At 42.2% G+C, this 24,971-nt stretch overlaps 1 protein-coding gene across 31 annotated transcripts in view; it reads left to right on the forward strand.

Moving 5' to 3' along the window:
* The window catches only part of Trpm3 (transient receptor potential cation channel subfamily M member 3), an 819,042-nt gene extending 794,318 nt beyond the window's left edge, over positions 1-24,724 (forward strand). For 29 of the 31 annotated variants that reach the window (XM_078047505.1, XM_078047507.1, XM_078047508.1 and 26 more), the window contains 4 exons: positions 7,783-7,933; positions 8,044-8,243; positions 11,384-11,516; positions 15,968-24,724. In XM_078047505.1, the coding sequence (XP_077903631.1) occupies positions 7,783-7,933; positions 8,044-8,243; positions 11,384-11,516; positions 15,968-17,420 (1,937 nt within the window). In that variant the 3' untranslated portion in view covers positions 17,421-24,724. The remainder of the gene's footprint in view (positions 1-7,782; positions 7,934-8,043; positions 8,244-11,383; positions 11,517-15,967) is intronic. The other 2 variants (XM_078047535.1, XM_078047536.1) reach the window with 1 other exon arrangement.
* Positions 24,725-24,971: the final 247 nt, after the last annotated feature.

A 24,971-nucleotide genomic window follows, 5' to 3' on the forward strand; every position in this document is an offset into this window, starting at 1 on the left:
AAAAACTAGAATTAGCATCTTCTGGAGTCATACCCTTTTTAAAAATTATATTAACATTTTTAAATTATTTTCTAATTAGTTATACATGACAGCAGAATGCATTTCATTTCATCGTACACAAATGGAGCACAACTTTTCATTTCTCTGGTTGTACACAATGTAGAGTCACACCATATGTGCAGTCAAATATGTACCTGGGGTTATAATGTCCATCTCATTCTACCATCTTTTCTTCCCCCACAACCCCTCCCCTACCCCCTCTCCTTTGCCCAATCCAAAGTTTCTCCATTCTTCCCATTCCCCCTGCCCCTTCCCCACCATTATAGATATTCAGCCTTTGGTTTTCTGGAGTAGCACCCTTTTTTAAAGTTCCCTTTTGAAACAGGCAGTGGGTAGGGACCTGGGGCCCAGGATGGGTGTTGATAAAATCCACAGTACTATCAGAGTGGTAGCTTATCAGAAATGTCAACATCAGAGGTAAACAGGATGTCTGATACTGTTCTTTTTTTGGTTCCTGAGCAACTGAGAGAGGCTATTGGTCTGGTGTCCACTAGCGCGTGTGGACATAGGGATCCTGACAGGGAACAGAAGTGACTTTTCACCTCAGACCCCTCCCCCATGCTGGGGATTGAACTCAGAGCACTCTACCACTAAGATATATTCTGAGTCCTTTTTAATTTATTTTTTTTTTAATTTTGAGGCCAGGTCTCACTAAGTTGATAAAGGTCTTGCTAAATTGCTGAGACTGACCTAGAACTTGTGATTCTCCTGCCTTAGCCTCCCAAGATGATGTGATTTCAGGGGTGGACCACTGCCCCCAGCACATCAGGCATAACTCTTTTAAGGACTAGTACTACAGGCCAGATGTACAGTCCTGCTACATTTGTTCAATAAATATTTATTGAGCCTCTACCATATATCAGGCAGTGTTCTAAAGACTGTGCTCAAGTGTTTAGTGAACAAAAGAGACAAAAGCCTTGCCCTCCTGGAGCTTATAGTCTAGTAAGGATGCTGTTGATCCTCATGTTAGTTTTCATTTGGGGGAGTATTTGTTCTTGTTGTGGTAGTGCTGGGAATTAAACGCAGAGCCTCACACTTGCTAGGCAAGTATTCTTCCTTTACTTTTTTTCTTTATTTTTTTTAATTAGAGCTTTACAGTTAAACATAGCAGTTGGGTTCATTCCAACAAACTCATACATGCATAGAATTCAATTTTAGTTCATAAGCCCCCCCATTCTTCCCTCCATCTTTTCTTTCCTGTCTTCCCTCCCCTTTCCCATTCTCCTTCCTCTACTCTACTAGACTTCCTTTTTTCGTATCTATTAATTTGTATTTGATTGGTTCTTTCTACATAGCATAAAGGTAAGGATCCCTGTCATATATTTATATATACACATAACATGATTATATAAGAATTCATTGCACATTGTTCCCCTTACCCATCCCTCCACTCTACGTCTTGATCTCCTTATACACTACTGATCTTCCCATTATCTTTATGTTATCCTATCTATCCTTCCTTCCCACTTTCCTTTATTTTACTCTAGCTTCTACATATGAGAGGAAACACTTGACCTTCTGAATTTGGATTATTTCACTTAGCATGATGTTCTTCACTTCCATCCATGTACATCCATGAGCCATAATTTCTTTTACTTTTGTTTTTTTGGATGAGTAGAACTCCATTGTATATATACCACACAATTTCCAACCCATTCATCTATTGACGAGCATCTGGATTAATTCCATAATTTAGCTATTGTGAATTGTGGTGCTAGAAACATTGAGGTGGTTGTATTGCTGTAGTATTGCTAGGCAAGTGTTCTACTACTGAATCATACTCCCAGTCCCTCTAGTTATTATAGAAGCTTTTTTATGGGGGAAAAAAATGTTGCAAGCTGGGTGTGGTGACAAGCAACTCTAATCCCAAATACTTGGGAGGCTGAGGCAGGAGGATCTAAGTTCAAAACCAGCCTAGGCAATTTAGTGAGACCTTGCTTCAAAATAAAGAAAGGGATATAACTCAGTAGTAGAGAGGTTCCCTAGTATGTGTAATCCCCTTCAAAATAAAAGGGATGTAACTCAGTGGTAGAGAGCTTCCCTAGCATGGGCAATCTCCAGTACTAAGAGGAAAAATAATCCGACCACTGCAAGGCTATGCTCCAAAACCTCCATAGCATGTACTGATGGGAGGACTTTCTTCTTATTTTCTACCCTGACTGGATTGTGACTACACAGGCTATCAGTGTGTTCTGAAACCCCATTATCCATTTCTACTTATTAATACATAGCTAGCAGAAATTGTGCTGCCAGATTTCTGCCCTGCAGTATGTCAGTGTGACCCACATAAATCAGCCACAGAGAATCTAAATCTCCAAATGCTAGGTCCTTTCTAATTTGGCTACAACTGCATAGATGCTTCCTCCTCTGTGCCTTCACTCACCCCGAGGCTCCTGTGGCTTAATATATCTAGGATCAGTTTCTAGAATAAGTTTTCTTCATTTTAGGGGTAGCTGATAGGTGCTTGGCCAAAGTTTCCCAACTGCATTTACCCTCTTAATTCTATAAAAGATCACAACTGTGTTGCCAGTTTCTGAGTCCAAGACCCCAACCAGACCAAAAAAAAAAAAAAAAAAACAACTAGTTGAACATCATCAGTGTCAACTTCTTGATTTATTTTAAGCTTTGGGAAAGAAGGGAACAGTGGTCTCTGGCTCCTGAAACTGTGACACTGGTACAACCAAGTTATCAGGTCAGATTCTGTGTCCCTGGCTGCTCCTTCCAGTCTTTCTATGCTATTCCAAGACTTCAAATGCAGCCTTTCAGAAATAGGGTACCCAAAATATAAGCATCTTTTGTTGGCCTGTGGACAGGGGTGGAAGTGGAGATGACTGTATTAGGCAGGACTCTTAATAGCAAGTGATAGAAACCCCATTCAAATGGACCTGAGAAAGGAGAAATTGTATGGCTCATGTAACTGTAGAGGGCTAGTTTCAGGCATGACTGGGTCAAGAATCAGTTTCTTTTCTTTGTGAGGAAATAACTCTTGGTGGCCTTACATGACATTATAAAAAGATATTTTTCAATACTTTCTAATTTCAACAAGAGTCCCAAAGCTGATGCTCATTGGCCGTGATTGGCCAGGTCAGGTTTTATGTCCATCCTGGTACCAATCACGAAAATCAGGGATAAAGCAGGATGGTTAATCTTCTTTTAGATATGGAATTGGAGTTCATTTTACCCAAACTTATTGAACTGAGAGTGGGTTTTGGGAGAATCTTCAAAGGGAAACCAGGGTGCAATTTACTAGAGGAAGGGGCAATTTATACTAGGCAAGTGGAATTTGCAGACATCCACTACAAGGAGACTCTGCACTGACAGCAATAAAGAAGACAATGATAACATGCCACATGATAGGAAGACAATGGTGACAATACATTTGCTTTTGCAAGAGAACTGGGAGAAAAACCACCCAAGTGTCAGGTTCTGAAAGCAGAGAAGGAGACACAGTGGTAGCCACCAACCCACAAGTCCCTAACTGTTCACCCATGGGCTGTCTAAAATATGTGTCTGGGGTATTTCCCTGGTAGCATGAGCCCCAGGTACTGGTTGATGCCAGATGACAATCCAGATAACTATCCTCCATCCTGAAATCTACTGTTCATCAGGGCTTAAGACACCTAGTTCATCTTTATGAGTGGTAGACATCTATAAATTTGAATCATATCTTGAGTAGATAAATACCCAGGATAAGGCTATCATTAAAATCCATTATAGAGCAATGTTTTACACTAAGTCTTGCATATATATAATGTCACTGACTTTTTGCTGCTATTACCAAAGGAAGGCTATCTCTTAATGATTCACTTTTAATATCATGATCATTGTCACAAGGATCATCTAATTCATTTACACCGCACTTGTTGCTACAGAATATAAATGATGTTTCTTAGGCTAGTCTCGACTCCCAGTCCACTCATGTGACCCAGGCCAGTGGAACTGCAGCAGTCAAGCAGGAGGGTCCCCTAAGAACCCACATTAGCTCATGCCACACAATAATGTAGTGTTTCATTCCTTGTCTGTGCCCCCTACTAAATTGTGGGTTCCTTAACAATGAGAATTCTCTTTGATTCCTGATATGCCCTGTACCCAGCATATCAAAACCATGTAATAAGTGCCATACCTAATGATTATAAAACTAATAAAAATAAGACATAGTCCCTAAATCCAAGAAGCCTGTAGCCCATTAATTACAAAAATAATTACAGTAATGATGACATTAACTGATGTTCATCAAGTGCTGTGTATTAGGTACTAAGCCATGTGGTTTAGTACTATCCCACATAATGATCTTGACATGGTATTGGTACCAGCTTTCATAGTTGAAGAAGGTGACATTCACAAAGTAAGCTGAAATCAGGTCATGGAAAGTGGTAGAGTCAATGCATTTTAAGATGCATGTTTCTAGCCACTAAACTAGTGCTATCTCTATCAAGGCAAGATGTATGAAAGGTTGGGGAAGCTGGATCAATCAATAACCAAGGGATTGGCAGGTCATTCCCAGGGCCAACCATATTGACATCAAGTCAAATCTTATATAAAGATATTAGGCTGGTCCAAGTTTTAACTAATGAGAATCTTTGAGGAATCAGACAGAGGAATACAAGAAACCTACAGATGGGTCTATGGCACTGTCCAAAGGCCAGTGGAAATGCAAGCACCTGCTTTTCTCTCTGGTTTCCCCTCTCAGCTTGGAGAAAAGAAGTGTCTGCATGGCCTTCTCTAAACATGGGATCAAAAATTACAAGATGGCTAAGACAAAATGGTGCACACCTATAATCCCAGCTACTCAGGAGGCTAAGGCAGGAGGATCACAAGTTCAAAGCCAGCCTGTGCAACTTAAGGAGACCCTGTCTCAAAATAAAAAATACAAAAGATTAAAAATGTAGCTCAGTGTTAGAGTGCTTGTATAGCATGCACAAGGCCCTAGGATCAATCCAAGTACAAAACACATACACGGGCTAAGGTTGTAGCTCAGTGGTAGAGTGCTCGCCTTGCATGTGGAAGGCACTAGGTTTGATCCTTAGCACCACACAAAAATAAAACAAAGGTATTGTGTCCATCTACAAGTAAAAATATATATATATTTAAAACACACATAGATGCATAGATGCTTCACAAGATGGGTGAGCTCTGCCTCTTACAAGTTTTTTCACCTTTCTCAGAATGGAGTTAGAAATGGAGACCAGGATGCATTTGTACATATTATATAAGCTTTGTGACTTTCCCCAGGCAATTATTTCTGCTCTTCTCTGTTGCCTTCCCAGAGGGATCTGAGCAGGAACCAGAGGAAAGGGCAGAACAAGGAAGCAACCATCCCATCAGACTGTTAGGCCAGGAGGAAGCATGAGGAATAGGTGGGGAATAGAGATTTTAATTCTGGGATCTGTGGTCAAGTGGGTAACAAAGATCCCAAAGTTTGGTTGAATATGAGAAGCCAATGCACATTCTTCTTGTCAAGCTGGATAGGACTTTGGAAAGGGACCTTTGTAAGGAGCTAATAACCTCCCAGAACTAGGACTATGCATCATGAGTAGGTTTGTGCAGGTGTGGGAAATGTGTGTTACTGCTCAACAACCAAATTGTGTCATTGTGTTATTCTTTCTACGAGCATTGATGGTGTATGGGTGCATATGTGTATGCTGTGTGCACACTGAGCCAGGTGATGGGAAACCTGGAAGAACTATTTTCCCACTTGGAATCTTGGGGGGCATGTAGATGAGTAAATTACCAATGACAGTACAGTGTTAGAGCCCCCCAAGAGACAAACAGAGGATGCTCTGAGGTTGCAAGGAAGCTACCTACCACCATCATGGCTGGAAGAGGGTAGAAGGTGAGCTGCAGTGGGCTTCAAAACACTGGATGAGCACTAAGGAATGAATGGAACCCACCCAGCATGACTGTAGGGATCAAGGAGCCTTTTGAAGTAGATGAAACAGCATGGCTTAAAATCAGGAAGCAAGATAGAGCATGACATTTCAAGGACCTGCAAGAAAGTCCAATTGGTGCCCAGGAGGGAGAGGTAGGAAGCGGCAGGAGATGGCACTGGGCCAGCCACACACAGAGTTATGGGCTTCATCCTGAAGCCAGTGTGGTCTCTGTCACTGGGTTTTCCTTCCAAGGGAGAAAATGATGAGGACCACTTACAGGGCTGTCTTGGGTGGTCGGTGCCTCAACTGCCAATAACAAAAAGATTCCTGCTTCTCACAAGCATCCAGTTCCAACATCCAATCATCTTGCAGGAAGAACCCGAGGAAGCACTTTGTCCATCTTGTCCTGACCATAAAGACAGAGTGTAGGTGGCTTGATGTCATTAAACCCTCCTACCCTGAGAGCATGTGTTTTGGTAATCAGAGTCTATCAGAAATTCTCATGGCATTTTTACCAGCCTAATTCAAGTTCAGTGGGTTCAACCTTTGCAGCAACTGAGAATCACCTGGGAAGTTTGAAAAACAATGCCAATGCCCAGGGCACCCCTGGGGATTCTGATCCAATGGGATGGCACAGCTCAGTGTTGGTGTTTTTTTTCAGGCTCCCCAGGTGATCCCTGGAAGCCAGGGTTGAGAATCACTGTCAAAACACAGCCTAGCAACAGGAACTCTAAAAAATGGAATGGACTGCCTTTGCCAGGTCCTCCAGCCAAATAGATTCTGGGTGGGCTTTGCAAACCTTCTAGGCACATCACCAAAAGCACCCTGTGGCCACTACTCTTGGTGCTTCTTCCTATTTTCCTCCACCCCAACTCCCTTTCACGGTAGATGCAGAAGGACCATGTCCTAAGGCCAACATCAGGGAGCTGGCTCCTGTGGGCATCTCTTACTCCACGAGCCACGTTGTCAGTGTGGTACTCTAAAGCTTCATCAAGGATTTCCCCCCCTGCATTTACCTGGAAGCTCCAAGCAGTTCTCATTAGCACATTACTCACGCTCACCTAGTCCCACACATCACCTTCCTCCTCACCCCACCTCCAGATCTTTTTTTTTTCCTTTGTCCTATTTGCCCATTTATTTAACTGCAGTTAGGTTTTATTCTCCATGCCCTGAAAAGCACATTTTCAGAATGGAAATGCTACTGGAGAAAAGCAGGTGGCTGTGGGTTCTGTGGTTCCAACACACTCACACACCTACCCATTGCCCTCTGGTGAAACCCTACCCATCAATAGCACCGAGTGACAAGCCCTCTAAATACTTCCCAAGGCACTGCCCTGTGTTGTTCCTCCTGCACTGAGACAGTAAATCGTTAGCTCTGAGCCCTTGGGTTGTTTCTTGCAGCAATTAACAGCTGCCCCAGTGTTAATTCCCAATCAATAGCCCCTCAATACTGCTGCTCTTAAGCTGACAGCTGATGGCCTCCACAGCACATTTTGAAAGTAACTTGCTGGGGAGGTGGGACTCTCTGCGCTCCCCAGGCATCCTCCAACACCAAGTATCCCTCACTGAATGTCAATAGTCAAGGGACAGAGTGAGCAAGCAGGACCTCTTTCCAATAGGATGACAGCCCAGGGAAGCAGGGAGAACTGAAACTCCCCTCTGGAGAAGCAGCCCTTTATGATATTCATGCAGCTTTCATTTTTTCTATTTTGGCTTTTTTAGAATTTTTTTTTTCCTGTTCGAGATGGCTGGATTTTTCTTCCATCCAAAGCTCTCATTCAAAGCAGTTTTGTTTTCTTTTTAAATCAGGTAGCCAGAGTCTCTCATTTCTTGTCTGTGTTGCTTCCTCCAGCTCCCTGTGGACAGAATGAGACCCGAGAGGATGGCAAAATCATCCAGCTGCCCCCCTGCAAGACAGGAGCATGGATTGTGCCGGCCATCATGGCCTGCTACCTCTTGGTGGCCAACATCCTGCTGGTCAACCTTCTCATTGCTGTCTTTAAGTGAGTGGACCGTTCTGCAGCACATGGGGGGGGGTGGACATGGGGTGGAGGGAATTGATGCTCTAGAAAGCAGCAGGTTTTCTTATTTGATTCTCTCTGGTCTGTTTCAGCAATACATTTTTTGAGGTAAAGTCGATATCCAACCAAGTGTGGAAGTTTCAGAGATATCAGCTCATCATGACATTCCATGAAAGGCCAGTGCTGCCCCCGCCTCTGATCATCTTCAGCCACATGACCATGATATTCCAGCACCTCTGCTGTCGATGGAGGAAGCACGAGAGCGACCCAGATGAAAGGGACTATGGCCTGAGTAAGACTCAAGCGAGAGCCTGACGGCCAGACCACCACAGTCAGAAACCCCACCCATTTCTTACAGGCAGCCATGCAGGGTCCTGGCTTGACTGGCTCCTCCCCCTCTGAAGACTAGGGGAGGGGGCACAAGGGAAGATCTGCTCGCAGCAGAAACAGTACTAGCAAGAAGACAGTAGAAGCTGATATTAAGTGTTCTTAGCCTCACATCTTTCTTAGTGAGATAAAATCAGTCTCCAGCAGGGTTGTTTTAGCACCTTCATAGGTCCTAAGCCGTCTTACTTCCCAGGGGTCCCACCTCCAGATACATCAACCATATTAATATGCATCTAACGCTGCATAATATATCATTTTTACACACTGTGACATGGTTGAGTTTCAGTGACTCAGTTTGATCCTCCATTGTCATTTCTGGATCTATAATTTTTTTCAGGTCTTAAGCATTTTCCTGAGCCTTAGGAGTTGAGCCCACATGACCTCATGAAGAAACAAGCCTTACTTTCTATTATGCAAAGAACAAAACGGGAGACTCCACCATCCATCTTCTAGCCCAGGGTTTCTAAAGGAAGTTCTGTTGACACTGGGGTAGAACAGTTCCTCTTTGTGTAAGACTGTGCCACACATCACAGAAAATTAGCATATCCACCCACACACATTAAGTACCAGTAGCTCCTGCAGATTCCTAAATGCCCTTTGGGTACCAACTCCACTCAGTTAAGAACATTGGGAATCCAGCCCCATACAGATCAGCTACTGTGGTTTCTCCAAGTACATGGAATCAAGCGCCTACATTAAATCTATGAACAAGACCTCTGGAATTGTGGTCTACTTCCCTCCATGTGATACCTGTATATAGATTAGGTTTAAAACCAAAGCCACTTAAGCAGGTCCTTCTCCAAGTCTGAAGCTTTCAACTATGTCCCTGACAGCAATTCCCTACTTCTTTCTAGACACTAAAACTGGGGAGTTGGAAAGAGCTGGGACATCCAAAATCACTGGTTCCATCTGAAACATAAATTTAGGCAAATAGAAAGTTGGGGGTGGGGTGAAGAATAATCTGCAAGTTGAACCCTGAACTTTTCTATTCAGGACTTTGACCAGTATGGAGGATGATGGGTTGCAAAATCAGGAGCAGAGGAATGTTATACTGAATTATACCCTACAATGGACACTCAGCTGAGGGTGAACTGGAGGTCCCAACAACATTTACAGTAAAGCATGGGTCATTTTTAGTAAAAGGAGAATGTCACTTATCCAGAGTGCTCAGGAAGGAGTGTGGAATTAAACATAGAAAGTGGAGCAGTCCATAGACCTGTTTCTGCTCCAGGGCCCACCCCTCACAGACCAGAGGACCAGAAACAGCCAGACACTGGAGCAAGTAGGAGGCTCTAACTCATAGTTTTCTCACTGCTGTTACCCCTAGTGGCACAGGTCTCTGGGCACATGGAAGGGAGATTTCTCAGAGAATGAAGATTTGGGAGCTGTGGCAGGGTCAGAAAGGATGACGAGGAGACAGGAGAGCACTGTGTTATATATATATATCAATCAAGGGAAAGTGAACTTTTCACTGTCAATCTGTAGCCTTAATTAAAAGATCCCGGGGCACTGCCAGGTTCTTGCAGAGCCTCAGATAAAAGCACTCTGAAGTGTAAAATGTAAGCTATATTGCAAAATTTGACATGTTGATGGATTTTTTTAAAAAAAATAATATTTTATTTTTTTAAGAAAGAACATTACATTTAGCCAAAGAAGTCAAAGGAAGTGCTATTAAGGTGCCAACAGAGTAAGAATTTGGAACACTTCTCTGGGCTCAAATATAGCAATAGTAAGAAGGAGTCTGTACTTTGCAGGCCGCGATGCCTGGCCTCTTTTCATGGGTCTCTCTCCCACCCAAGGCTCTATGTAATTTCATAACTGAACCTCAAGCGTCCACTTCTGAGAAAGCCCTCCCTCGCAGAAAGGGAAGTGAGAAAGTGGGAGACAGGTGAGCAAGAAATGAAGGACAGAGACCAGGCAGAGACCCACACAAAGGTTAATTTGTCAAAGCTGACAAATATAAGGCCATTTCTCTATAGAGAGGAGAGAGGCCCCAGATGTTCAGGTGCTCAGCTTTTGTGGGGTAGGGGTCTGGAGTGGTTGTTCTGGCTCTGTGGGAGAGACTGGGGGTGCTTGTGTCAGAGCTAGGAGGGTGGGGAATAGCATGGGATTGGCTTAGGTCCATGGCACCATGGGGCTTTTCAGATCAAAGAGGTCACATCCTTCTGGGATTGACTTAGGGTTAGGGTACCATGGGGTAGGTCACTAATGGGGGTGGGAGGAGTTCATGTAAGAGGAAGTACAGGAAAGCTAAACTTATCTCATATGACGGCAGTTAACATTTAAGATGGCTGCTCAAATGTTAAATCAAGACCCTCTACTCACCTCAAGAAGTCGGCCATATTTAAGAAAAGCAGTCTGATTTCTGGTATTTTCTTTACTCTCATCTGCTTTTAAATTCATATTTTCCATGCCCCCAGCAATTTCAAACAAAAGCCTCAAAGCAAGGAAGACAGAAAATTCCTGAAGAGCTAAGATTCAGAATTCCAAACACTTGAGATGATCCCTGTGGCACCTCTAGGGCATAGGATTAGAAGAAGGACTTGCTCATTTATGGTTCTTCCAAACTAGCTCTCTCAGCCCAACCCTGATTCATGAACCCATTTAAAGGCTCACATTTCTACTGGGCTCTTTTCATGCTCTATCTGTTATAAGTTTACCTGCTATAAGGAGAAAACCAGAGTAACAATAGCACGAATAAATATGGTTTTGTTTTTCTCACATTAACAAAAAGTAAGGAGATGGATAATCCAGACTCAAGGATGGTTCCCTGAAGTCAAGGGCCCAGAGGCCTTCAGTTGTTAGGCTAAGCTCTTCCTTTTGTGCTCTCTTGTTTCATAGCCACAGAATAGCTGCCTCTGATCGAATCTAGCGTTCAGAAGGCAGTGATGCAAGTCACCTAATTGGATTTGGATTTCATTTGAGACTAGACGCTAGGCCCCTTTTTCCCGCCTTGATTCCCATTAGGAACTTCATTAGGCCCACAGATTCCTGCCATCACTGTTGTTTCTCTGCCTCATGGCTCTCATTTTTTTTTTCCCACAGAACTCTTCATAACTGATGACGAGCTCAAAAAAGTACACGATTTTGAAGAGCAGTGCATAGAGGAATATTTCAGAGAAAAGGATGATCGATTCAACTCATCCAATGATGAGAGGATACGGGTGACTTCAGAAAGGTGTGTTCCCTGGGCACATGCCTCCTGCAGATGCTTTATGGCATGGTCCGCTTTACCCATTGAATTCATTCTTACGTACGATCCCCAATCAGAGACCCCTCGTGCTTATTTTTTATTTTCCAAGAAAGCATACAGCTTCTGAGAGAACAGAACATTGCATGAAGTGCTGTGGATCAAATCCAGACTTGGAGATCCTAGGCTTCTTCAGCAGGCAGTAGCAGTGGCCCTCCTGGACCACAGAGATTGGCAAGTCCAGGACTGGCATTGCTGACTCAGACCAGTAACTAGAAAATTCTGACCCAGACACAAACCAAGAGAGACTCATTCTGAATTTATACTTTTCCAACAGTTTCACTGAGCACTGAGCATCTTCTCTGGCAGAGTAGAATGGTACTAGGGCCTAGCTTATATGTGCACTAAGTACTTTCCAGATAAACAACAGCAAGAGACTTGTGTATCAATGAGAATCATTATTGGTTTTCTTTCCCAGAATTGTTTTGTTTTGGTTTTTGTTCTTTATAGAACAAGATAAAAACAAAAATAAAATAAAATAAAAGCAGATTTTTCTACCCTGTGGTTATATACTTTTAGATCTCATTGACCAAGTAGTTTTGAGAGCCAGTAGGGAAAAAAATCTTCAAATAAAAAGAAGAGAATCCTTTAAATCTAATACAATAGATTTGTACAAATGCTCATATATTTTCTTGTTGTTCTTGTTTTATTGTAGACTTACAAAAACTCAATTCTAGTGCACTTGGGAACTATTCTAAAGAACACTCAGAGTATCACAAAGAATGAATGTAAATTTACATTTTAACCATTTGCAATATGAAAATGGCAAAAGCTACTTATAAATAGTGTAGAAAAATAGATATTGATGGCTTTATCTAATATGAATCAGGATTCTAAGATTCAAGACATTCATTTTTAGCTTTCATAAAATGACATTTTGGGGGGAAAATGACATTTTTTGCCTGCTTATCCACTTCATACATTCTCTACTGAATGTAGAAATTAAATGAATAACCCTGGCCCTTTATTTCTTTGCAGAATGCAGTCCAAATGAATGTGTGTGTGTGTGTGTGTGTGTGTGTGTATGTGTGTGTATGCATTTGAGTGATTGTATCCATAGGTACCAAGTCAGTAGTAAAAAAATTTAAAGCCATGCAGATTTTATACACATCTGTCACTAAAAAGAGAGCATTTTGTGATGATATCATGTGAAGCAATGGAAATCAGAGGAAATAGCTACAAATCTGAAGGTCTTTCCCATTCTCAGGCCTTGAAAAAATTATTTATTAATGGACAGATAGCTATGTGGGTCCCAGAAAATTATGCCATGTAAGCACATAACCATTGCTCGGGCATCTTTCCAAAGCTTATATCTACAGGCCTTTGAAATGCCTTTGAATTTGGGAAATCCCTAGACCTTGAAGGAAAAAAAAAAGGTGGGGAGGAAGGAGTGTTAAGGTGCCAGAAAAGCCAGATGCTGTGGTGCACACCTGTAATCATGGAGACTCCGGAGGCTGAGGCAGGAAGGGGATTGCAAATTCAAGACCAGCCTGGGAAATTTAGCAAGACTCTGTCTCAAAATAAAAAGCAAGAGGACTGGGAATGTAGCTGAGAGGTATAGTGTCCCTGGGTGTAATCCTAAGTAAAAAAAAAAAAAAAAGAAGAAGAAGAAGAAGAAGAAGAAGGTGAAGGAGGAAAAAGAAGGCAGGAAGTCTTTGTCTCTTCGGGGAACTAGAGTGAGAAGCTGCAGACAGCAGCACCTGTGAACGCACTGTGACCATGTCACCAACTCCTTCTATAGAGAAAAAGTAGGGAACTATAGCACTGGATGGGAGCCTCTGTCTGCAAACCCTTCCCCAAGACCTAGTTCTGTCTGGGTGGTTACAGAGCCCCATCCTCAGAGAGGGTGAGAAAGGTGAGCAATTTGCAGAAACCCAGAACAGAGTGTAGAGCCTTCCCTCCCTGCATTCTGGAGTAATAGGCCTGGAGAATCAACATGCCCTCAAGACCAAGCCCAGGTACCTTGAGCCAAGCCTCATTCTGTTTTGTGGCTTCTTCTGCACTTGTCTGGAGATTTTATTTTGATTGTTTCCTGTGGCTGTCCTTTTTTGTTTTGTTTTATTTTGTTTTGTTTGCCTTTGGAAGCATATTAAAAAGAAATATCTTTCAACACCAAAACTGTACTCAGCACAACAATTGGGGTGCCCGAGGGAAGAGAGTGTGACCAAAGGATGAGTCGATCCATATTGCCCATCTCACATATCTCCAGGACATGCCCTCTCTGAGTTAGAGCGGCAGCAGCATGTCCTGATTGCATTCTGTTGGTAGAGAAGAGACAGATACACATATGTGTATTATATAGATGCACATTGGGACAGATACATGTGGTTGAATCATTCTAAGTTACCCGTGCACACTCTACATAGTACAGAGAACATTACATAATTCAACCTTTATGTTAGGCAACCCCAATAAAAGAGGGAAAGATAAATAAGTGTTCCTTGCATAGAACCTCTTGTTTTCCATAAGGGCTTTTTCTTTTTCTTTATACTCGGTCACTTTATGTCACCTTGGGGATTCCTGTTGATCCATACGTTCTCATCATCTATGCCTCCATTTTAAATTCTGAGTTATTTGATCAAAATCAGCAACTAGTGGCTACAATCATGACCCAAAACCCCTGGTTGGCTCCTCAGGCCTATTTATATGGGATACATACCTGTTTAACTTAACTTTTCAAGAAGAATTTTTAAAAGAGTAAGGAAAGTACTCTCATTACATATTAAACATGTAAATTGGACTCTAGGATATTTCATTTAAAAAAAATTACTACCCCTTTTATTTAAAAAAAAAAAAACCCTATTAGGTCCATAACTTAAATGTCTCAGACAATTGGATGTTTACATAGTCAAGAACGCCCAGGGTTCTGCAAGAAAATGCATGAGACAATTCATTATTATTATTTTAGGCAAGACTAACTTTCCAGCCAGACATGGTGGCACATGCCAGCTACTCAGAGGCTAAGGCAGGAGGAGCCCAAGTTTGAGGCCAGCCTCAGAAACTTACCGAGACCCCACCTCAAAATAAAAGATAGTAGTATAGTGCCTGTAAATTCAATCCCCAGTACCAAAAGAAAAGGCTCACATCTCAACCCACCTCAGAGCCCATAGGAGACTGAAGTTGGTGAAGAATGATTCTTCAGCCCTGTTGTATAGGCCTTCCTCCCCTGGTTTCATTCCCTGGGACCGTGTTGTTTTCACTCTTGGGGCTCCTGCCAGCTTCTCCTGACTTTCCCTGAAGAACCTCTTCTATACCCTCTGACTTCCTCGTATCCTCCTTGGGCTCCTCAGTCTGTGTCCATCGTCCTGCCTACAACAGGTCTTCTGCTGCCAGCTGTTGGCACCTCAGCTCCACCTCTCACCTGCTAGTTTTCTCTATGACATTGGATCCTGGAGCCAAAGGGAGGTGGGTCATGAGAGAGAGGCCCCACAGTACAGGCAGTGAGGAGAGATTTCACAGCTCTTGGACCAATGATCATTCATGCGCAATTATGCCAAAAGAGCATCTTTATCTTTTTCAAATATCAACCGTATATAAATGGCCCTGAAAATAATAGAGGAGGGATAAAACTGTTCTGCCCTTTCTTGTTCTTCTAGCTCCAGCAAGTTAATAGGACCCAGTACCTAGGATATGTTAAACAAAAAAGCTAAAAAAAACCAAAACCCACTGGATTATACAAGGCCTGGCAGTGCACATCCATAGTCTCAGCTACTCTGGGCTGAAGCAGGAGTTCAAGACTAGCCTGGAAAGCACAGTATGGTCCCATATTGAAACAAATTTTTTTAAAAAAGACAAATGGAGGGGCTGGGGATATAGCTCAGTTGATAGAGTGCTTGCCTCACTTGCACAAGGCCCTCCCTAGGATCAATCCCCAGCATCACCAAAAAAAAAAAAAAAAAAAAAAAAAAAAACACTTATACACACACACGGCCAGGCACAATGGTGCATGTCTGTGATCCCAAAGGCTTGGGAGGCTGAGACAGGCCGATTGCAAGTTCAAAGCCAGCCTTAGCAACTTCAAGGCACTAAGCAGCTCAGTGAGATGCTGTCTCTAATTAAAATACAAAATGGAGCTAGGGATGTGGCTCAGTGGTCAAATGCCCCTAAATTCAATCCTCAGTACAAAAAGAAAAAAGACAAACAGATTAGATGATCCTCCAGCACAAAAAGATTTTAATTCTATTTCTCAGCAAACACATCAATGCCACTCTTTTTCTCCTCAGCCCCTCTAACTACCTGTAATCCCTCAGATTCCCTCTGGGAAAAGAGTCTTGGTAGCCTCTAGGTGAGCACAGCTTTGATGCCCTCTGTCCTTGCTCTCTGAACCCCTAGGAGAGGAACCTGACCCAAGGGACTGTCATTGTCTCCTTTTCCTACAGGGTAGAGAACATGTCCATGCGGCTGGAGGAGGTCAATGAGAGAGAGCACTCCATGAAGGCTTCACTCCAGACCGTGGACATCCGGCTGGCGCAGCTTGAGGACCTCATCGGGCGCATGGCCACAGCCCTGGAGCGCCTGACAGGTCTGGAGCGAGCTGAGTCCAACAAGATCCGCTCGAGGACCTCCTCGGACTGCACGGACGCAGCCTACATCGTCCGCCAGAGCAGCTTCAACAGCCAGGAGGGAAACACCTTCAAGCTCCAAGAGAGTATAGACCCTGCAGGTGAGGAGACCATGTCCCCAACCTCTCCAACCTTAATGCCCCGTATGCGAAGCCATTCTTTCTATTCAGTCAATATGAAAGACAAAGGTGGTATAGAAAAGTTGGAAAGTATTTTTAAAGAAAGGTCCCTGAGCCTACACCGAGCTACTAGTTCCCACTCAGTAGCCAAAGAATCCAAAGCTCCTGCAGCCCCTGCAAACACCTTGGCCATTGTTCCTGATTCTAGAAGACCATCGTCATGCATAGACATCTATGTCTCTGCCATGGATGAGCTTCACTGTGACATAGACCCTCTGGACAATTCCATGAACATCCTTGGGTTGGGAGAACCAAGCTTTTCGGTTCCAGCACCTTCCACAGCCCCTTCAAGCAGTGCCTATGTAACCCTTGCACCCACAGACAGACCTCCAAGCCGGAGCATCGATTTCGAAGACATCACCTCCATGGACACTAGATCTTTTTCTTCAGACTATACCCACATTCCAGAATGCCAAAACCCCTGGGACTCGGACCCTCCGATGTATCACACCATTGAGCGTTCCAAGAGTAGCCGCTACCTAGCCGCCACACCCTTTCTTCTAGAAGAGGCCCCCATAGTGAAATCCCATAGCTTTATGTTTTCTCCTTCGAGGAGTTATTACGCCAACTTTGGGGTGCCTGTGAAAACAGCAGAATATACAAGTATTACGGACTGTATCGACACGAGGTGTGTCAATACCCCTCAAGCGATTGCCGACAGAGCCACCTTCCCCGGAGGTCTTGGCGATAAAGTAGAGGACTTATCTTGCTGTCATCCTGAGCGAGAAGCAGAACTGAGCCACCCTAGCTCTGACAATGAGGAGAACGAGGCCAGAGGCCGGAGAGCAGCCATCGCCATGTCCTCCCAGGAGGGTGACAACTCAGACAGAAACCTATCCAACAACATCACGGTTCCCAAGATAGAGCGTGCCAACAGCTACTCAGCAGAGGAGCCAAGCGCGCCATATGCACACACCAGAAAGAGCTTCTCTATCAGTGACAAGCTCGACAGGCAGCGGAACACGGCAAGCCTGCGAAATCCCTTCCAGAGGAGTAAGTCCTCCAAGCCGGAAGGCCGAGGGGACAGCCTGTCCATGAGGAGACTGTCCAGAACGTCGGCTTTCCACAGCTTTGAAAGCAAGCACAACTAACTCTTCTTACCATGCCTTGCAGGAGGCTTGAGAACCCAGCCCTAAATTCTCCCCAAACTCCACTTTTTTCCCCCTTCCTTGAATCACATCCGCTTTATTCTTAGCTGAGCAAAACAAGCAATGTGTTGGGAGATGTTAACTCAAAGGTGACTTCTGGGCCACAGATCAAGAAAACATTTGATCTGACCCAGTGCCAAACACAGGGTAGTTGAAGCATGTTCACACTTGCTGGGTAGGGAGGGGATGGGGGGAGAAGAAGGGTTAGAGATGAATGTGTATCACCAGTCACTGCAGAAAGCCATGAGCTCTGGGGAACCAAGGGGCTTCAAGCACTCTCAACGCCAGGAGGCATCTTGTGATTTCTACCCATTACCAAGAGCTTTAGGATGCAGGGCTAAGTTGCAAAATAAAATAAAATAGCCAGCATACAAAATGAGATATTCTAAACTTCAATTCTGTTTTCTTTTCACATTGGCTCCATCACTGGTGACTGATGAAGAGCATCCTTTTTATTCAGTATAAGCCGGCAGCAAGCAGTTCTACCTAACGTCCCACATCCTTCTCATGCCAACACTTCTGTAATTGGTCATTATAAAGAAAAAAACAAGGTAACAGTCATAGTTCACCTGTCTCTTATATATTCACTTCTGGTGCCACAACTGTTTTATCTTTTTTGAAGAAAATAAGGGAACAGAAATGCCTTTTGGTCTTGCAATGGAAATGATAGAAGAGTTGATGTTAGAAGCAACAGTCACGTGATGTATATCATATATGGTGGGCATTCCAGTAGAGTCAAGCAAGCTCAGGATGAATGTAATTAAATAACTTTATATTTCTTAATTTATTTTGTATCTCTCCTGTCATCAGTGAATTCACTCATTGAATATGTAATGTTGAACTTAAAAAAAAAAACAGTGAGCAGAACTAACCTAAAATTGCCATATGGAATATTATTGTATTCTCTCCATTCATGTCATGTGTTGTGCTGCTGTGTGACCTTCTTCATTTGCATGACTCCACCTCCTGCGTCCTTTGATCACCTCAAGGTGTAACTGCCAATTTTTCACACCACTCATCGTATGGCCATTTTGTATACAAAAACATGGTTATATGTGGCTATTTTCATACCTAGAGTTTTGCCATCTAATCTGAGCTCAGCATAAATTTAATTGGAATTTTTCAAGGGCTGGTATCTTTTTTATGGAAATGTTCCAAAGTACTTTTTAAGGAAGTTTCAAAACCATAAATAACTTTAGAATTGACTAGGAGTTTGGTATCAATCCAAAGCCATCAGTTGCAGGCATGCCATGAATATTTTTCTTATATACAGAGCTATAAAAAAAAAGATATAGTAGGCCAAAATAGAAAGCAAATAAACCATATAAAGAGATTCTCTAGTATATGCTGCTTATATACATATATATGCATTTACATAGCAACACATGTTTATATATAGTATATAAACAGACATACAGAGCTTTCTTAAGAGGCTTGGACTTTTCTATCTCCTGGAGGTATAACCAAGATTTTTTAATATCCAAGAAGTTCCATTGAAAGAGTTCATTTTACCATTAGACCAAATGTTGAAACTATGACTTTTTAAATCTCTGATCACCTTAACTTTTCCATGTACCAAATAACAGTTGTCAAAATGACTCACCCTGCCTTCTGCCCCTTTTTGTCCAAAAACACTCACTCTCATGATATTGCCTTTATTCTGGTTTCTCCCACACAAAGCTATTATACCAAGTACAATCTGAATAGATGTGCAATTCTAAACCAGCTAGTGTGATGAACTCTAGAATAGAAGCATAAGCATAAGCTTCTCTTCTAAAGTCACAGTCATGGTTTGAAGTGACATAAAGAAATCTTGACCCCAAATCTTCAGATTCCTATTTGGATCATTGAAATTTTAAAAAGAATGAAACCTTTAAGAAAAATAACTTCATGTTCCTGGCCCAAGATCCTACCTGGTTATTTTTTTTTCAATTGTAGTTGTAAACATTAGGTTATATCCCATTTTGAGAAATCAAGTAAGCTTATTGACAAAAACCTCTAGCCTTTAAATATTAAAAAATAAAAAAAAAAAACTGAACAAGCTTTTTGGTACAAAGTAACAAAGTCACATGTGTAAAGAATTCCTTCTGCATTCCTTGTACCCGTTAGTAGGTAGGGCACTCAGTAACAAATACCCAAGCCCTTCATTTATAATTGCTCTGGAGACAGTTTTGCTTTACTGGGCCCTATGTTGGAGTTTTCCCTCTCAGTAGGCATGCTTTCAGTCTGAGAATAAATCAGCCGTCTTTCAACTTCCTAGAGTGATGAGTCCCTTGGAGGATCTGATGAACACACTGTCTTCTCCCCCAACTCCCTAAAAATGTACATACTTGTGAAGTTGCAATATAACTTTCAAAAGTCCATAACCTCCTGGTCTATACTGATTGATAATGAGAAAAAGGAATGACATTTGCTCATAATCAGTATAGTTGCAATAGGCACTTTACATCTTAAGACCATTTCCCTGTGATTCTCAGGAAGGCCAAGTCTCAGCACCAGATTTGAACCACCGTTTCATGATTTTCATTGCTTAGATTAGATGTGACTAGTTGGATACCCTTACGTGCTAATGTTTTGATGGTTTTAAGCGGTGAGCACACTCACAAAGTTGAAGGCTCTCTGTGGGAGTCCGTGGAGGAATCCAAGGAGGTGAAGCCATTCTTTGACCATAGAGCAGGACAAGCACCTCCAGAGCCTCGTTCTGGACCAGATTGGAAGTGAGGGAAAGAAATGATGAGCGCATGTGTTTCCATTCGTCATGATTTCCAGAGAGAAAAGGAACAGGACCTGGGAAACTAAATACTTAACAGTCCTGATCTTGTAAACACCTGGTTCTTTGGTTGTGCATGAAACTAAACGTTAACATCTTTGGTGAAGTGTGTGACATGTATTTGTATAAGCCAAATTCAAATGACTTTAGACACAAACTGTGTAATCCTCACAAGCCATCTCTTTCCTGTGCACATGCGTATGTGTGTGTGTGTGTGTGTGTGTGTGTGTGTGTGTGTGTGTGTGTGTGAGTTGTTGATCTCCGTCTCTTTCCATTTTCGGGTTCTCTGTGCACCAGCGTGGCATCGACTCTGTGGCCTTGTACAGTCAGGTTGTGCTCAGCTCATTTATTCCACCATGTCCCTGATTGAGGGAGCATTAATTACCTGTCTATGTGAATTAAGCAACTCATGAGCAGCAAGTTATTGAGGACCGTAAATAAAGTCATAGCTCCAGGAAGTAAATAGCTTCTGTTTAATCATCTGCTTCAGAGGTGCCAATTTTTATATACTACTATAGGTAATGATTTGTTCTAAATTGCTTGTTCTTTTCGGAAAAAAAATTAAGGATGTTTTATGAAAATGACTGTGAAGGTTTCCTGATTAACCAACATACTTTATATTTATCGTTAGAAAAATATAACGGCTTTGAACGAGCAGCTGGAAAGCTGAGTGCACTTGGCATGGCTAGTTTGTGTATTTCTGCAAGCCAAAAGGTGTATTAGCAGTCAGAACACAGCACTTTACAGAACTGGATTTTTTTTAAGTCTAAGCTTCTGAGGCCAGGACAATATTTAGCACTTTGAAAGTTCCCCTTTTAAAAAATATATATATATAAGTATAATTAAATGGGAAAAATGTACTTGTAAAAACACAAAGTGTGTTTCTTCTGAATGTTTCAAAATGTATTCTAAAATATGGTTTCTATAGATTCTATGGTAGATAACTGGATAGTACTTTTTTTCTTCTTTCTGAGGCTGTACAGTCTGATCTTCCTAAATGTTTGGGCTGTTTAATTTCTTTAAAGATAATAAAATATTATCCAGTCGTCCATCATGCTATATCTATAGGCTATACCATATGATATATTGGGCAATGCTGTATTATAAAACATATGTAAACATATATGTAACCCGTGTTTAACCCAGCATAGTTGTAGCATGTGGTTGTATTAATGAACGTTACAGGACAGCTTTATAATCATTTATAAATCTGTAACATTCAATAAAGAAGCACATGTTGCAAGGATTAATTATGTTCCCTATTCCATGTTATTTAGCTTCCTCGTGAAATGGGCATTTTTGTTCCCAATCCACTTTGTTTTTCATATTCCTTCAGACCACTGTAAAATATTTGTATAAGCTGATGTACTTCCTCTACCAAGTCCTGCAAGCTGTGGTAGGCAAGTTGTGATTTTGTGAAAGATGAACTGGCATGTTATGCAAAAGAGTATACGACAAATGAACTTCAAATAATATTTTAAACTCCAGTGGAATTAGCTGTTTGTTTACATCTGCTGACCCAATGCAGAGGCATTGTACAGTATTTTATAAATATGTTCATTTAGTGACATTATGTCATTTCTAGTTAAAGTGATGCTAGTATGTAGGTGGTTTATATACTTGGCCTAGATATTGCATTTATAACTCACTGTCCTTTAACAATGTGACTTAAATGAAGTAATTCCTCTCCAAACCCAGTCTTAATTTTGTGTCAACAAAATGCATGCACTGCTTTATGCATTTCTTTTGACTTTTTCTAAGGCACTTAACATTTTACTATTGCCTGCTGCGATGTTTAAACCAGTTAGGAACTCACTCAAATTGTTGGGCGTCTTACACTAGGGATTATGTTTCATTTTTTAAATTAAAAACAAGGAATCAAGGGGTTTTCAATTTTTCTTTCTTTTGTTTTTTTTTGTAAACCTCCAAACAAGTAATATGAAATAAAGTATTAACCACAGGTTGCATGATAGGGAACCCAGAGATGGCAAACCAGCACCACTTGGGGTTACCAAGGTCTCGGTGTTGGTCAGCCATGGTATGAGAGGCATGAGAGGCATGCTTCAGATTTTTTTAGGACTGAAAATTGCTTCACCAGAGATGAACATGAAAGGTCAATTTGTGACAGGGCCGAAGTGCATGGGTCACGTGACTGAGTGGTTCTGCACTAGGGTATGTGACTCCCTCCTTCTCTTGTGGCTTTCTGCGCTCTGTGGATGAGCCTGGCCTCTGGGTGGGAGGCAGGTGACAGAGCACTGGGTGACTCTGGAGAGCTGACTTTTTTAAAGAAATCACCACTTTATTAGGAGAAGCTCTTTAATACCTGGAAAAGAGAAGAGCCCAGGTGCACAGCAACTGCTCCTAAATTGAGTGGGGAGAACTGTTAGCCTTCCTTGACCTTAGCTTTCTCTTCTTTTCACCAAATATTTGGCTGACTCTCAGACTGGAGTCAGCCAGAAAGGGAGTTGGTTCTGATTTAAGAAAAACAAGATTTTTTTTTCCTTGTCTTTTCTGGGTTTTAATTCATTTCAGAGGGCCTTCGTGTTCTCTTTTCTCTGATAATTTCCTTGCTCCTAACACTGCAAATAAAAGGAAGATGTTACAAGTTCTGTGGGTCGTCTAAGACAGGATTTAGGTGACCAGGTTATCCAGATGCAATAAAAGTGAGGTAAATGTGTGCCTTTCCCTAACTCGCCCAGTCTAACCAGCTACCTTAGGACTGCACATTTGCCCATTTGCACAGTGTATGCTGAAAAGTGAACAAGATATGATATCTAGAAGTTCATTGGCTTTCTGAAGAGCCTCAGTGCCAGCCATGACCCCAGCCTTCCTCAGAGAGAGGCAGGCTACTAAGAGCTGTGGGACACGCTGGGGGAAATCAGCCTCGGGCCTGGGGGGTACAGCCTTCTTTATCCCCTCTACTTCCTCCTTTCCTCTTAGTCCAACACAGCTCCTTTTTTTATGTGAGACCAACAGGCCATTGATTCTATCACCTCAGTACCTTGTGGACCCCAACAGAGTGAGCCAAAACAGCAAGTATTTGGAAAAAGCCAAACATTCAGGCTTTGGCCCAGGCCTGATCTTCCCACTAATTCAGCCTCTCCTAACTGGCTGGCACTTGCATCTGCCTCATCCAGTTTTTGCCTTTCTGAATCCCAAGTGTCCCTCACGTCTCCACCAACTTCTGACCCATCATCGGGACCCACCATCTGCAGCTAGAATGAGGGCCTGCAAACCCAATCTGGGGGCCAGATCCAGTATGCAAAGGTGGGAATGGGCCTGAAAGACAGCAGAAAGACTAGACATTTGTGGGCCCAGTTACTGGAGAGGCTGAGGCAGGAGGATCACTTCAGCTCATGAGTTAGAGACCAGCTGGGCGACATGGTGAGACCCATCTCAAGAAAGAGAGAGAGAGAGAGAGAGAGAGAGAGAGAGAGAGAGAGAGAGAGAGAGAGAGAGAGATATGAGAATGAATGACAACAGAAATAGCATTTGTAAAACATGAGAAAATGCATATCCCACCTCAAAAACATTCAAAGTTAGGTGTCCTTTCTTATACCCCCCTTTCATTGAGACCGGGTCCCCAGTCTGGTCTCCAACTCCTGGGCTCAGGTGATCCTCCTGCCTCAGCCTCTCTAGCAGCTGGGACTACAGGCACATGCCTCTGCACTCGGCTCATCTTCAGGTTTTCAATCCCTGGGCTAGCCACCCAAATGTGTCTGCCAGCAGCAGCATTCCCAAAGGTTTGAGATCTCTGATTTAGAGCCAGTCAGGATCAGTTTCTTGATTCCAATTTAGAAAGCTGCACATGAAATACACTGAGAATTAAATACACAGGGAAAAGGAACTCTCTCTATTTGGAGTTACTTTGGTTCCCCTGGGTGATATATGCATGTATATTTGTTAGCCACATCATTCTGGACCCAAACACAGAATCGTTGTGAGGGAGATTCAGAAGAGGGTACCATAACATTGTGTGAAGACTTACCTGCTTCCTGTCACTACAGGATCTGACCTGAGTTTATATTGCTGCTACCGCTGTGTGTAACAGTCCATGCAGTATACTGTACTCATAGCCATTTCATAATATAGCACTTAGAGTCTCATTTGTAAATGTTCTAACCATAGTTTATAATGGGGGAAATTATTCAGATATCATTTTTAAATGAATTCCTATAAATAAAATGATTTTAAAATTGGGTTTACTAAATATATATATATATACATCTTTTCCTTCTTTGCATATGGATAGACAGAGGTTTGCATATCTATTGACACTATGAATATATATAAATCCTTAGAGGAATTGTTCTTTTTTAAAGGTCTATTATTGGATTCACATTGCACTTTGAGCTTGTTTGTGTAGATATATAATTCAAAGCAGAAGTTGGCAGATACCACAGGAAAATCTTTCTGAAATTTCTGTAACAAATGTTTTGCAATAAAAAAAAAAAAACCTCAGTAGTTCAAAACATGACTTGGACTTTCTCGTGCATTTATTTGTCTCCATCTGATCTCCACCATACTCAGGATGAGAACTTTGGGGGTTCATAGAGATAACTTCCTAGTACTTCATGCAATGCAGAGGTTACAAACTGGTGGCCTATGGGTCATATCTAACCAGCAGAGAATTGGTGTTACAGGCTAGCATAGAGCTTTAAAAAAACATTGAACATTTTAATATTGATAAGTTTCACATCTATTCTAGATTTCTGGCCCCTCAT

This window comes from Ictidomys tridecemlineatus, chromosome 4 (genome assembly GCF_052094955.1).
Source record: "Ictidomys tridecemlineatus isolate mIctTri1 chromosome 4, mIctTri1.hap1, whole genome shotgun sequence".
Taxonomy (NCBI): Eukaryota; Metazoa; Chordata; class Mammalia; order Rodentia; family Sciuridae; genus Ictidomys; species Ictidomys tridecemlineatus.